General features: G+C 37.9%; 1 protein-coding gene across 5 annotated transcripts; it reads right to left on the bottom strand.

Annotated features, from left to right (window-relative positions):
- Positions 1–1255: 1255 nt before the first annotated feature.
- Positions 1256–14627, bottom strand: plekha1a (pleckstrin homology domain containing, family A (phosphoinositide binding specific) member 1a). Of its 5 annotated transcripts, none has more exons than XM_056767953.1 (13): positions 14561–14627; positions 14127–14287; positions 9658–9850; positions 9475–9531; positions 9113–9158; positions 7810–7907; positions 6903–7025; positions 6341–6481; positions 6184–6252; positions 5594–5658; positions 5410–5473; positions 4848–4937; positions 1256–2554 (listed from the first exon to the last, which is right to left on the bottom strand). In XM_056767953.1, the coding sequence occupies exons 3-13, from the start codon at positions 9796–9798 to the stop codon at positions 2270–2272; spliced, it is 1179 nt and encodes a 392-aa protein (XP_056623931.1). In that variant the 5' UTR covers positions 9799–9850; positions 14127–14287; positions 14561–14627; the 3' UTR covers positions 1256–2269. The 5 variants fall into 5 exon arrangements, with proteins under 5 accessions (XP_056623931.1, XP_056623934.1, XP_056623933.1 ...); XM_056767956.1 differs by lacking the exon at positions 14561–14627 and adding an exon at positions 4111–4151 and having other exon boundaries at positions 14127–14494; XM_056767955.1 differs by lacking the exon at positions 14561–14627 and adding an exon at positions 4081–4151 and having other exon boundaries at positions 14127–14489.
- Positions 14628–14880: the final 253 nt, after the last annotated feature.

Raw genomic sequence — 14880 nt, 5'->3', positions numbered from 1 at the left:
GGTGGGAGTGAGTCCAAGTATTTTATAGGCTAGCAACGTGTCACGCAGTGCTCATTCGCACACAAACTACATATTTGAGATGCTAGTGGTAGATCTTATGGAAATGTATATTTGTGGAGGCATGCTATGATGGCGTGTTTGTGTGCAAAATGTAAAATAAAATCAATTGGTCAAAAGCATCTATACAGGGGCTTGGCCATGAAATCATACCTGGACTGAGGACTGTGAGGGTGAGCTGTTTAGAAACTCTAAGTAGGTGATTTTACTGTTTCTCTGGTGAACAAAGAATAAGTTGAACAGTTCTATCAAATTTTGCTTTCAATTTTTACATCAATGCCAACTTCTCTTTAAGTTCATTTAAAGAAACTTTAAATAATGAAAACTTAAGATGTTTTTACGTTTTTGTGATGTTACAAAACACAAAAAAAACTAAATTACAGGTAAGAAAATCTAAAATTACTTATCAGAATTGTCAACTTGTCTTATCTGTAAAATGGTGAAGAGTATGGAGAGGCTTCTGAGACTCTCATTGTATAATTTTCAGCACATTTAACCCCAGCTGACGCCACCGCTGTCATGCATGGTCTTATAGTTGGTGACATCACATACTCTTCATGAAAACACTTAGTAAAAAAAAATATTTCAGGGTTTTAAGTGTCAATGAGCATAAATGGATTTGGCTGTTTAGGTGAATATCTACAGTTGTTTTCAACTTCCAACAGAGGGCAATAGAGTCTACTTTTCACTAACAAAGGTATAAATGATTAAATAGGATGCGGATTGAACATTATATACTGTGCCATTTTTGTTGTGCAGATATGACATGATATACTAACGACTATAATATCCCAACGTCTTGTTTACAAGTCAGGACCAGTATTTAAAAAAAGAAGAATATCACTTAAGGGGTGGTTTCCCGGACAGGGATTATCTGAAACCAGGACTAGACCTAAGTTAAATTAGGATATCTGTGTGCATTTAAAAACAAAAACAGACCCAATGATGTATTTTAAGATACTCTTACATTTAGTTAAGTCTGGGACAATAAATCCTCTCTAGGAAACCGCCCCAAAGGGTTTGAATTTGTGTAATAAAATGCTTTAATTTGAATTCTTGGTTTTATGTAGTTGGATGTCTAAAAGCATAAATTCTGTGGTATTTTGCATTGTGAACAGTTTCCCGAACAACAACCTAACAATTCTCTACATATTACAATAATGCATAACTGTACAGAATGTGAAATTAATCAACTCGATCAACTGAACTTGGTTTATTGCTTTGTCATTGTCTCATAATAAATATTTCAAACAACCAAAATTAAAACTGTTAAAGCACAAAACAAGAAAAGGGTTAAAGACCTCTTTAAAAAAGGCACAAGGACTGTTTTAGACAGCCCTTCAGGACCTCAAAAGGTAACTTAGGTTAGAGGGAAAAACAGATCACAGTGCAAAGATAAAAACACACTGAAAAGTATTTTGTCAACAGGCATAGTAGTCATTTTTAAATCCCAATAACACAAGGCAACCAAATGATAAATTTGAAAGCAGATGGAACGCACACGGCACACACACAATGAATGGCTACTAAAATAAAATGGAACTGGGACAAATACACAGCATTAATGTAATCAGTCTTACTGTATACAGCCCATTAAGTTATACAAACCAGTGGATTTTATCCACAAATGTCTACTGGAGACAAACAAGTACTACAGTTACAAAAAAAATCACCCAGATCCATGTATACGATTAGATAAAAATTAGGTAAATAGACGGTCAGTCAAAATAAACCCCAGCTTAGTCCACAGGATTAGTCACATTAACAGTACACAGAAGAGTCATTAGGATTCTATTCAGGAGAAAAAAAACAAGAAAAGCTTATGAAACATTTGGGAATTTCTGGACTCAAGCACTAAATCAACCTCTTCCTGCCTGTGGTTAGCAGGGGAATCATCATCCATTTAGTCACAGTCCTCCAACATATTCCCAGCCGTCTTTTCATTTCACATGTCCAAAACCATAAGAAAGTGTTCACTGTTTCTTCTGCTTTCGGTTTAAATATTCCTTTAATCTTTACTTTCTGCTCTTGTATCAACACAGAAACTTGAGGGTCTGGAATCTTTGGTGTCTGTTTGTCGTAGTGTCGCTCACTAGTGTAAATGAATATGGTTAATTTCACAATTCTGATTTTGGTCGTGAGGTTACGTCCAGTCAGTTTGAATCCAGTTGGGCCTCTAGGTCAAAGGTCAAAGTTTTAACGTTTATAATATCTAGACTTCGCTGACAGGCAGATCAACACCATCCAGGTCGAGTTGGAGCGATGGCGCGTCGCACATCCCGAAGCTGCTGCGACGACGCCACGGCGATTCATGTGTCACTTGGAGAGGCGGGTTTCTTGCAGTGACAGCCGGGCATGGGGGCGGGGCAGCAGGCTCATGAAGTGCTCGCTGTCCCATGCTAGCCCTCGTGGGACCAGACATGGCAGGGCTGGGCGAGCAGGGGCCGATGTGACCCGTGTGCTGGCGGTAGAAACAGGAACTGCCAACAATGTGCTCCTGAACACGCACAAAGAGAATACAATATAAAGTTATTTATTATTCAATTCAATACAAACGAGGCCAGCTTTTTAAAGTCCTGGTCTGAATAAGGTGGTGTGGTTAGAGTTAGAACTGTAGCCTTCTAAATCGCAGGGTTCAAAAGGATTAGAAGTTAGCTGTGAGACACAACATCTGCATTGAGGAGAAGGCAATACAGTAATGATCAAAGGCAGAACATTTGAGGTTTAGGAAGCAGAAGATCAGAGGTACCAGAGCCAGCAGAGCACCAGATCAGAAGTGTTAGTATTCAGAGAGCCCAGCTGTCTCCCTCACTGGAAAACAGAAGATGAACGGCAGAATGTGAGACAAAGGAGTAAGACAGAGAGATACAGTTAAAGAAGAAGATGATGGACAACAAAGGAAGACAGAATGTTAATAAAAAACAGAAGAAAAGGACAGAGATTAAAAATATAGCTGCATTTTAATAAAAAGGAGTCGAAAAGTCTACGACAACCAGAGATTTAAATTTGTATTTTATCTGTAACACGTATTCAAAAAAAAATTGATTTTCTTGTTTCAATTGAATTACACAAGATGCTCTTACATCATTACAACATGGTTGGTTCTGCACAAACTTGCTTATGTGGATGCTGTCAATGTTTCACGTGCCAACTTCACACTTGTGTTATGCAAATCATTTTTAAAAATAAACTGATCTTAAATGAGAACATTTAAAATAAGAGCATTTTTAATAGTAGTTTGGGACTTTTGGACCCCACTGCATATAATTGTTTATTTCTCAGCTGTTAGAATTGCTAAACAGGAAAAAAACAATGAACCATTCTCAAGTCCATAACGCAGGGGTTGTGTGAGAAAACATATAAACTATATTATATATATATATTATTTTTTTAATATTTAAGTGAAAATGCAGCACTGTAACTTCCTTGTTACAAGTAGACATTAGAAACTGTGCATTTATGTGGTTTAAAACTAATATGCAGGTAAAGTAGAAAAAACATGGGTTGGGAAAATAAGGGGGGAAATATAATTTCATAACCTATTTTGCTGCATAAATTAAAAAAGAAAAGCATCCTTGAACCACATGTTAAAGATGTGCTAAATGCATCATATAAGACTTGTGAAACATGCGTGTTGGATGTGTAGGAGACTGCAGTGGGCTGGCAGAGAGGCAAAGCATATGTCATGAGTAAAGGGCGTCAATATTAACCGTTAGTTTAAATGAGGGAACCACTCACAGTGTGGAGAAAAAACAGATGAGGAAAATACAACAAAAAAGTTAGCTGGAAACCGTCAGCAGAGAAATGTATGTATCCTGATGCGAACAGTTTTTTTCCGCATGATTCAAACAGCGAGTGTTCTGGATAAGTTAGCTGTGCTTTGTGAGCGTGTCAAATGAGCACATCCTAAAAAAACCAAATGGAACAGTATGTCCCTGTGCGTGTGTGTGAGTTAGCGGCGACTCTAAAGCGAAGCAGGGAAGAGGGAGAAGTGGGCGGGTCAAAGGGGCGGAGCTCACATACGTGTTGCCTTGAGTGACACGTGGTGTGTACCTCTGTATACAAGGGCTTGAATGCCTTCTGGCCTGACGCATCTGAAACAACAGTTCAATGCTACATTAGAGGAAGACGGATAAAGAGTGAGGTAGACAGAGAGGTAGAGTATCGCAGTGGCCCTTGAGGTATTTTCATAAAACCACACTTGAGTTTAGAAATGCCATTGCATTAGACAACTAAATACCAAATGGCATCAGCAACAAATTTCATATTTTTTATCCTAATTGTTTTTTGCTAGTTGACATCAAAATAAAAGCCACTTGGCTTTAAAACTTTAAATTGTAGAATGCGATGACATTGTGAAGGTGGATGAAGGATCTGAATACATTTAGGAACTTACTGTAGGTGGGAGAGAAAGACGCAGAGTACTAAGTACTAAACAACTAAAAAAACACACTGTGGCCCACACATAGTATATACAGTTCTTGTTTTTTCAAGAGTAAAAACCACACTTAAAATATCACCAATCTCAACCCAAACCACTGCAGTCAGGCCATTATTTACCTGTGTGTTTTTGTGTGTGTGTGTGTGTGTGTGTATATGTGTAGAAAAGAAAGAAAAGCAATAGAACAGGACTTTTGCACAGATATTATGTAGATACACCACTGAGCTTACATACAAAGCAGCCAGGTTCATGAATTCACAATCTTTTGCTTTGGTCACAGGCAAAGCAAGTATATTGGTATTTTGCATGTATGCATGCGTGCATCAAGTAAATGTGTGCGTGTACATACAGAGGCTGCAGAACGGCCCGGGCCCCTTTGAGCCACTATGGCTCCTGAAATAGCCTTGATCCAGCTGTGCATCTCCTCAGGGCTATCAGCCTGAAACCAAACAATGAAAAAGTCTAGATTTTTACAATATCTGCAGAAACGCAAGTGGTACTTGCTTGTGCAAATCTTGTCAGAATAACGTTTGTCTTTTTGTGGGTTGTTGTCAGGGCGTAGCTATGAAGTTGACAAGGTCAGGGTGGTTTTTAATTCAGAACCAATGCCACACGTCAAAAGCAAAGTGGTCGGCAAATTCTAAACTAATAGTCTTACATTACATTACATATGCATTTGGCAGAAGCTTTTATCCGACCCGACTTACATTGCATTATACTATACATTTGTATCAGAGTATGTGCAATCCCTGGGATTGAACCAATGACCTTGACGTTGCTAGCACCATGATCTAACCACTGAGCAACAGGAAAGCTTGTCTTAAAAAAGTACAACTCATAAAACACAAGCATTAGAAGTATTGTTTTCAAGCATTGCATATTTAGAGAAAAGCTCTGCCGAAACATCTCACCTGGATATAAAATGTTCTGGATGCTGTAACAACTTCAAAGAGGTTGTCTCGCATCATTATTTCACTGAAAATGAAAAGAGGAGATTTATAAAAGTTATATAAAACAAGCAAATCTGACTTGTTTTACTCCAATAACAACAACCCAAAGCAGGTGATTGGCTGCCATGATACATCTGTTTTGTACCTGTGTTTGCATTCTTGAACCTTATGGACCTCCTTCAGAATAATAATCCGCAAAGGCTCCTTCTCCTGAAACAGAAAGAAGGAGAGAAATAAAACACTCAGTGGTCCAGCAGAATCATGATTATTGGCATGAAGTCTACCACCTTGCACCCTATACTAGCAAAGATGATCAATATCTAACATGGAGAAACACAGACACACATCCAGCGAAAACACAACAGGCAGATGCTTGGAATTTTACATGCATAGAACAGTTCATGTTGAGACAGAACGCTGGTATTTACTTTAGCTTTTGTTCCGATTATAAAAAGAAAAACACTCACGGAACTGTAATCACATTCATTACATTTCATAAAAGTCTGACGCCCCCTGTTATGACAGAATCTGTATTTCTCTCTTCCAGCCTCCATGTCAAGGTGAACCAAATATAAAACTCTGGGAAATATTTAATGATTCATAAACTTCTGCGTTTTTGAGTCTCCACTGACCATCTGTGAGATACTGGAATGACACTGCACATAATATTAAGCAGCATTCAATACTTAACAATGGATATCAATGCTGTAAAAGTGAAGAGTAAATACAGCATACCTGCTCAGACTTGAAGTAACTCATGGAGTTCTGCTCCAGAACGAAATACCTCCGTTTCCAGTTCTTCATCTAGAGAAAAACTGCATTTCATTTCACAATTCAGCAATATATAATGCGTTATAAAATCTATAAAGACCAGGTCTAAAAATAGACTAACCAGTGCACCCTGTTTGACGCAGTATCCCGCTTTAACCATGCTATGACTCTGCGCTGCTCTACTTTGTAAATACAGCGGCTGGTTGGGAGTCTTTCTCAAGGCCACTTTCTCTCCCGCAACTCCGTGCCCCGCCTCTCCATCCTGAATTAAATTAACATACTGCATGAACACACAAGAAAACATAGCTTTGAAGAACTCGGACACTTGAAAAAAGTACCCCAGAACTGTTTGCTGTCCTAGATTCTTCAAATGATCTTCTTCTGTTGTCAACAGAACAAAGACATTTATAATGCAATTTTTCCTACTATGGTAGTCATTGGGTCCAAGATCTTTCTCTTTGTTCAGATGTTCTTTGCACAGATTTGGAACAACTCGAAGGTGAGTAAATGATGACAGAATTTTTATTTTTAGGTGAACTAACCTTTTAATATCAACCCTAGTTTTAACTGACGGAATGACTAACAGGAACAGTAAGTTTGCTTAGTGCTGCATTAAATGTCCTGCATTACCAGCAAGATAAAAGCGGTATTACTTTGCGTCACTTCTATGTGATTGGCAGTACCTGTGTCTGTGTGAGGACAGCCACTCCTGCAATAATCTCCAACTTGTAAGGGCCCTGTGTCTTGTTGCCATTAGAAGCCAATTTCTGACTCTCAGCATGAACTCCATCTGAAGACTTAGGAACCTTAAAGAGTTTCAGACATCAGCAAAATAAGATTCAAAAATATGAATTAGACAAAACCATGGCAAAGGGAAAAACTACTCATGAACATGTATGAATTAACCATCGACTGTGAAACTCAACAACAGTTGATTGTGTTTCCTTCAATCGAACAGGCCGCACTCCAAGAGTGCCTGGTGTACAGTGAGTGCTTCCTGCCATTGCATGTGGAAGTGTGATACATTGGTGACAGGGAGAAAGTAGGCAAGAGACAAAGACATCGTGGTGTGTGTGTGTGTGCTTGAGCCTGACTCAGAGGTGAGGGTCGTTAAAACAATACAACTTCCCATTAGTCAGCCAAGTGACTCGCACACGGAAAAAGCCATCAGGATTGAAACACAAGACAGGGTTTTCGGAGGAACTTTCAACTTCCTGTGTGAATGTACGTTTGTGACTCGGCCAGAGATTGAAAGACAACTCCAACTAACTGCAATTAGGAATTCTTGAAAACACATTCGCTGTTGTATTGGGTGCAATTTACCTAAATTAGGAATTGGCTTTTACAAACATTGCGGTGGCATACTATTCCCAATAGAGTAGAGTAATTTGCCAAATTATAGATTTTTCAATTCTTTTTTTCAGAATCCAAATCCTGACTCCCAAAATAAAATTCATTTGCAAAAGATTTGGAAACCTCAAAATAATAGCTGCCTATGGTATTTTGGTGGAAGGTACATTTTTGTAAAGCGACCTATGGATAAGGGTGTGCGTACACATTCACGCTGAGTTTTAAGTGTGTTGAACTCACCGTGATTTTGGTCGCGTTGTTGAGTGCATTGACCCAATCCACTAGATCCTGCTGATCATTAGCCTGCAGAAAGTACTTTCGCATGCCTGCATTAATAACTGTGACAAACAGAAAACAGACAGATTAAACATCTCATCTCATTCTGCATCTCTACATGATCTAAAAGTATACACGCAGCTTTAATGTTTTTCAAAAAGCATCTTAACACTGACGGTCTCTGTTAGAGAATAGCACACTTAATTGATCACCATAGTATCAGTTCCTAAAGTCAGACTATGTGAATCAATTTCAAATTAAAAATCTGCACGGAAATTCATTTTGAGATGTCTAATTCAAAGGCTGTTTGCTGGGATAAAGAGGTGAATGCTAGAATTCACTGCGGCACAATAAACGCCTTTGTGTGTCATGTTGTGCTCTACTGAAATGTTCAGCCTAGCACCAAGAGGTCACACTCGTGTGTAGTGGTCTCATTGTGCATCCACGGTTAAAGCTTGTGTGTGTATACAGCACTTTCTCTTATTAATGGCATTTTGAAAATACTCATGAGGTTGAAACACAAAGACCAAGTCACCAGTGTGACCAGGCACAAGGAATCCCCCTCTTCCAGCATTAATAACTTGACCAAAATGTCTTTGGAAACACTGACGTCAATAAAGCTGAAGATTGTTCTGCAACAGTGGACCAATCAGCTGTGAGCTTACAGCTTGTGCTTAATAAAATAATACATTTTTATTACGAACTATTTCAATCTATTGGAAATAACACTGTGGAGATGGCTAAGGAATATAGTGCACAAGTCATATGGAAATGCTCTTCATAATGATGTACAGAAGCGTCCTACAGTACAGTAGGTACGATTATAGAAACACATGTGCACACACAGCAGCCCCCTAAAACACACATCTATCAAGTGACGAGACCACTGCTTCCTGTTTTCACTCATGCTCTGCACGAGTCTACCATGTGTCGTGCAGTAACTATATGCAAAACAACAAAGACCCAGTGAGGATATGAACATACTCTAGTCATCCCAGTGGGAACAAGAGTGTAAAAGATATTCTGATTGGAAGAACACAATGATAAACTAATATGGCCTGAACTGCTACTATTAAGCCCTGTCCTCCTTGAAACTAAAAGACACAATAAAAAACGTCTTTAATAAAATCAACCATTTTAATTCCAAAAGTATTCACAATTTGTCCAGTACTGTGATGTAGTGCACAATAATTTTGTCCTGTGTGTGTGTGAGTGTGTGTGTGTGTGTGTGTGTGTGTGTGTGTGTGTAAAAATTAGAGGATCTTACCAAAGCAGTACTCAGCCTTTGGCCTCAGTTTGGTGGCATCACTGACCTAAAGGGTAGAAAAAAATAAGAAAGAGAATAAGAAATAAGACCAAAATTCAGAAATTGATATAGCTGTGCCACATCATTGTTTTTATACTAGTTCCCTCACAAAAAGGTATCATGGTCAAATAATACCATCAGAATTGAATACGTTCTTATTCTGATATTTATGCAACTACAAAATGATAATCGTATTCATGTGCCATCATATTTATGTAGTACTACCATGCCATAGAATAAAAAAAATATGCAATGTTATAAAAATTAAGATGCAGAAAAGGCAACATAGGTCAAAACTTTCTTGTGTAAAAAAAGGTGCTTACTTTGGATATATAAGCGAGACTGAGAGATCCCACGTGTTTGGAACCTACAGGCAGGTTCTAGTAGAACAAAACCTACAACATTATCTCATCGACAACAACAACTTTGAACATTGACAGCTCATTACCCAGAAGGCAAAGTACTGAAGCCATAAGAGTATAATACTAAATAGTTTGAGATGGTACCTGGGGGTTGTCCATGTACCAGACCAGACTGCCCTGCTGCGTGTCCAATATGAAATACCGCCGTAGGAACTTGCCGCTGCTCTCCACATCCTCAATGTCCAGGAAACCGCAGATGCGGTTCTGCCGGTCCACGTAAGGCATGTCCCCCTCTCGTCACACTACACATTCCACCTCTCTCTGATACCAGAATCTTCTGAGAGAGATGGGGAGAGAGAGAAGGTTTAGTCAGAGCAGTTTGGCCTTAAACCACATCCTTAACCTTGCTGATTCCCCTCTCTCTCCCTTTCTCAATTGAAAAATATTTTCTTTCTCTGATGTTCGCCAACATTTTGTCCATCTACCCGCAAAGGAACTGAATCACGGCCCTCTCCTGCATTAGTCATGGCCAGGGCAGTAAATTTTTTTAAGTGGGATGAAGAACAAGGAATAAAGAAAGATTGTAATATTGTCTTATTGTTTTAGTGTCAGAGTTTTTTTTTCTTCTCAAATTTCAAACGTGTCAGCCAGTTAGTGGTCTGCATTTAACAGAGAAAAAAACAGCTGAGAAAAATTAGGACTGGGTAACAGCATCTACTTCCCTATATGAAACAGGTTGCTTTTTTTCTGTCATCCAGTATCATAACGTCACAATTTGATCCCAACTAATATAATCTCCTTTACTTCTCTAAACAATAGTAAATGAGTAAATATATACATGATCATTTTGGTTTTATTCTATGAACAATATTTCTCAGAAATTCTAGAAAAACATGTCAAAATAACTGAAAAGATTTATATTTTTATACCTCGAATACCGCAAAGAAAGAGTTCATATTCACTGTTAAGGCACTTTATTTACATCTAAATAAACATTTGTACATCTTAACATTTGTACATCTATTTAGGAAAAGTTCAAAAATAATTCTTGATCTGATAACGTTTTATTGCAGTTTTTATTCAATTTAACGGTCATGTCATGCCTTTAACACTGCTTTATGATGACTTTATGTCACTCCTGAGGTTAGAATTTGATATCTGGAATGAACACAATTACATCTAAAATTGAAAATTTGGAATATAAATGCAGTAGTTATTAAATGAATACTTAAACAATGCGAAAGCACATTTTTGCTCTCAATACGTAATCATTTAATTTCACTACACATAAACTAACTTATTTTTGGAGCTTCCAACCTTCTGTGCTTTTTAACATTAACAAACATTCTGATAACACGTGCATATATGGAACCCATTGCATCAGAGTGACAACATACACAGGCCGGAGAATAAAACCAGCATTCTCCTGCTCCAGCGCAGAGGCATAAATGGCACGAATGCAACACATAAACAGACAAAGGCTGTGAACGAAGACAAGGCCTGCTGTGTCATCGCCCCACAGAGGCAACAATGACCGTGAGTCACCCGACCAATTAGCATGAAGCACTGTATGGCCCTGCCCTGGGTTCCAGAGCACAAAATCGGCCTTGTGTTTTGGAATGTGCATAGGTTCTAGAGCAGCGCAGTTCCTTCAGGTCTATGTATTAAACCGAGGGCTATACCATCAAAATGTCACGCATACCCTTTAACAGAGTGACACAAATATCTGTAATCTGCAGACAGGCTGCTTATCAAAGAGGGTAACAGCTGGGGTGGGTTCTGATGCCACTCTCTCTCGGTTGAGATTTTCATTTTAGATTAGGCAGATAGTCTGCAAGACAGGCCTGATCACGTTCTGGACAGGATTCTTAGTGTTCCTCAATGCTCCTCATGCACTTGATTTAGAAAAATCACAAAGCACACAACGTACTTATATAGACCTAACTTATAATATACTGTGAGTGTAACAAGGCTAGGATTACATGCTGAGCATAATTTGTTTATGCCGTTTAATGTACCTTAGACACAAGCTGGCGCACATAGGCACACACAAAGTTCAGGCTGCTTTGCATGCACATATCCTTGTTTGAATACCTGATTAGAAAACAAATCTGGTGTTTAACAAAGACTGGAGACCGAGATAAGGCAGAAAACGGCTGTTTATACGGACAGTGCGTTTGAGTATGTTCGAGAGAAAACGCATCCCTTCTTTGACCTATTTCACTCATATTACTCAACCAGTGTGTGATCCGAGCAGAGATTCAGGCACAGCAGACAAGCACTCACACCTCACATGTTCACTGTGGTAAATCAGGTAAATCTGTCAGAGAGGTTGTACCACACTCCTGCCCCGAAGCAATTTTCTACAAATGCAAACCTGAGTATGCATACCAAGGTAACAGGAATAGTTCACCCAAAAATTACGATTCTGTCATCATTTACTCACCTTCATGTCATTTCATATCTGTATAAATTACACAGAGAAAGATATCTGGAAGAATGTTAGCAATTTTCTATTCTGTGAGATCATTAACTGCCACAGTAGGACAAATTAAGTGGTTGTCAAAGGTGCCCCAGAACAGTTTGTTTTCCTAAATTCTTCAAAATATCTCCCTTTGTGTTCAACAGAACAAAAAGATACAATAGTTTTTTCCTTCTATGGAAGTGGAGGGTGTCACAGAACTGAAAATTACTTACAAATATCTTTCTTTGTGTTCAAGAGAACAAAAAAATGTATACAAATTTGCAACAACCTGAGGGTGAGTATATGATGACACAATTTTCTTTTTTGAGTGAACTAGCCCTTTAATATTTTGTTGAAACTAGTAACTTTGTATTAGCACCTTTTGTATTATTGCTTCTGTATGTCATATCGCTTATTGCTCCCTGAACTCTCTGAAAGTCGCTTTGGATAAAAGAGTCTGCTAAATGACTAAATGAAATATGGTTTTCCCTTTTCAAAACTTGCATTTAGATGCATGTAGTAAAGCTGAGAGATTTTGCCACATATGTAGTAAGCAACACCTTAAGGAAAATAAGCTCTATTATCTATTACATTTACGCATTTGGCAGACAGTTTTATCTAAAGTGACTTATATTGCATTATACTCCACATTTATTTCCGAGTATGTGAAATCCCTGGGATCGAACCATGACCATGCTTTAACCACTCAACTATTATAATGTGAGATACAAAAACATATTTTTTTGAAAATTAGTTTATTTCAGTATGCTTTTCAACCTTTTTATTTAGTTTTTGATATATTATTTAACTATACAAATGAATGTCTAAAATCTAGTTTAATGCTATAATACTGTCATGCACAAAAACACCAGCCTGTGTAGAATGTGGACAGAAGCGTAACACATCCGTGTAGTAAACACATACTTCAAGAACGTGCATGAAATACAAAACACTTATGATTGACTCAAACAAATGACTACAGAAAACTTTAATATTCCACTTGAGTCGAATATTTAATTCCACAACAGGAATATAAAAGAAAAAATACACAGATTTTAACACCGTTTCCAATTTCCAATATAATGTGACTTCACAGAAAATGACTTTCCACAGTCACCATAACGTTTCCCAATTACAAACCAAGGAAAAATGTTCCCTGACAGTTTCACTCATCACATCCGCCTCCAAATTCTGTCAAAATGTGCTCACTCTTCTGTCATTTCAAACCTATATGACTTTCTTTCTTCAAACCGAACACAAATGAAGATATTTTGAAGATAGTTGGTAACCTAACAGCACTGGACCCATTCACTTCTGTTGTACGGACACAAAACCAAAACAAGTGAACGGGGGCCAGTTAACAACATTCTTCAAAATATCTTATTTTGTGTTCTGCGAAAGAAAGTCATACAGGTTTGAAATGACAAAAGGGTGAGTAAATGATGACACATTTTTATGGGGTGAACTAACCTCATCACTTTAATGTGAACTTTAGAGTGTTTTAGGTTTCAGGCCACAGCTCAGGACAGACTGATCATTTATTACCCACAAACCACATTAAAAAACAAACAAATCAAACCACAGCTAAAGAGCAAAGCAATATATAAATTCACAAAGGTTTTATTAAAGTAAAACGTGTAGTTACTACGTTTAAGTGGGTGGGTTGCCATATGTATTGCAATACTGGAAATATCATTGTTAAACTGTTTTTATAGTTAAACTAAAGTAGATTTGTGGTTAGTGTGGTTATACTGTAAATTCCATAGTTAAAATATGTTTAATTTACTCTAAACCATTGCTTATTTTCGTATGGAAAAGTTCATAGTCAGATTTATCATTAAAAATGTGAAGCTAACTACGTAATAACGTTACAATCTAAATCCAAACGATATCGTTTGTCGAATAAACTCATGCTGATGTACAATTAAACGGTCAATTCTTCACATTGTTATTGTTATGGAGGACAAATCTCAGCGTCTGTCAAGCAACACCGCGGACAAGCCCAACCTCGCCCCGTCTCCATATAATCCTGCTTTAAATCTACTCCGGGATCCGCGTTTAACCTTTAATTCAGATCTGTGTTCATAAACGCACCACGCCAGAAAGGGATGCATTAGCATATCAAAGACATATTTCTAGGAATACTCACTTGGTTAATTTTCGCTCAAGCGGTTCTGTTCAGCCCATCTCGTGCTCGCATCCCCGTTCACAAACTTCACGAGTGTTTTTCCTGCAGAACCGGAAGTGGCTGTACACGTCACTGCTGCAGGTTTGATGTGTCCGTTTGCACTCGCTTTCTCAATTCTTCTCCTGTATGTTATCGTCATACATTTAAACTAATGTTAATTATGTTATATAGTTTTAAATAAACACGTTTAGTCTTTAATTGGTATAAAACAGCCTTTCAATCGCCACAGTTGATACAAATATTTGATAGGAAATTATACATTATCCTCCACCGTAGTAACAAAAAATCTGACATATGTCCGAATCGATTACTTTTTAGCTTTCGTCTGTAGTTTACCAATATCCCAAATGGATCATCGGTTTCCCACTAGATGCATATAAAAAATCAAGACGTACCAACTCCGAAAGCAAGAAAATTGAAGTTACTGAATCGTCAAACTTAATCGACCTGGCCCAAAACAACCCCCACCGCCTAGTGGTTGCATTAAATAATGCAATGCAGTTGTGGATGGACTCGATTCTCGAACCACCACGTTTTTTTTAGAACTGTATACATTTTTTCAATTGTATAATTATGTGCCTTTATGTTATATTGTGCTATAATATGTGTTTAACAACCCAGCTTTTTTATAATCACACAGCTGAACTCCCCCTAGAGTTTTCAGCTGGTATAACACCATTATGACAGAGCCCCAGAGAACACATGAACTGATATA

The sequence above is a fragment of the Triplophysa dalaica genome, chromosome 15 (genome assembly GCF_015846415.1).
Source record: "Triplophysa dalaica isolate WHDGS20190420 chromosome 15, ASM1584641v1, whole genome shotgun sequence".
In the NCBI taxonomy this organism is placed as follows: Eukaryota; Metazoa; Chordata; class Actinopteri; order Cypriniformes; family Nemacheilidae; genus Triplophysa; species Triplophysa dalaica.
Note: the sequence above shows the minus strand (reverse complement) of the source record. Positions and strands in the feature narration are given on the sequence as shown.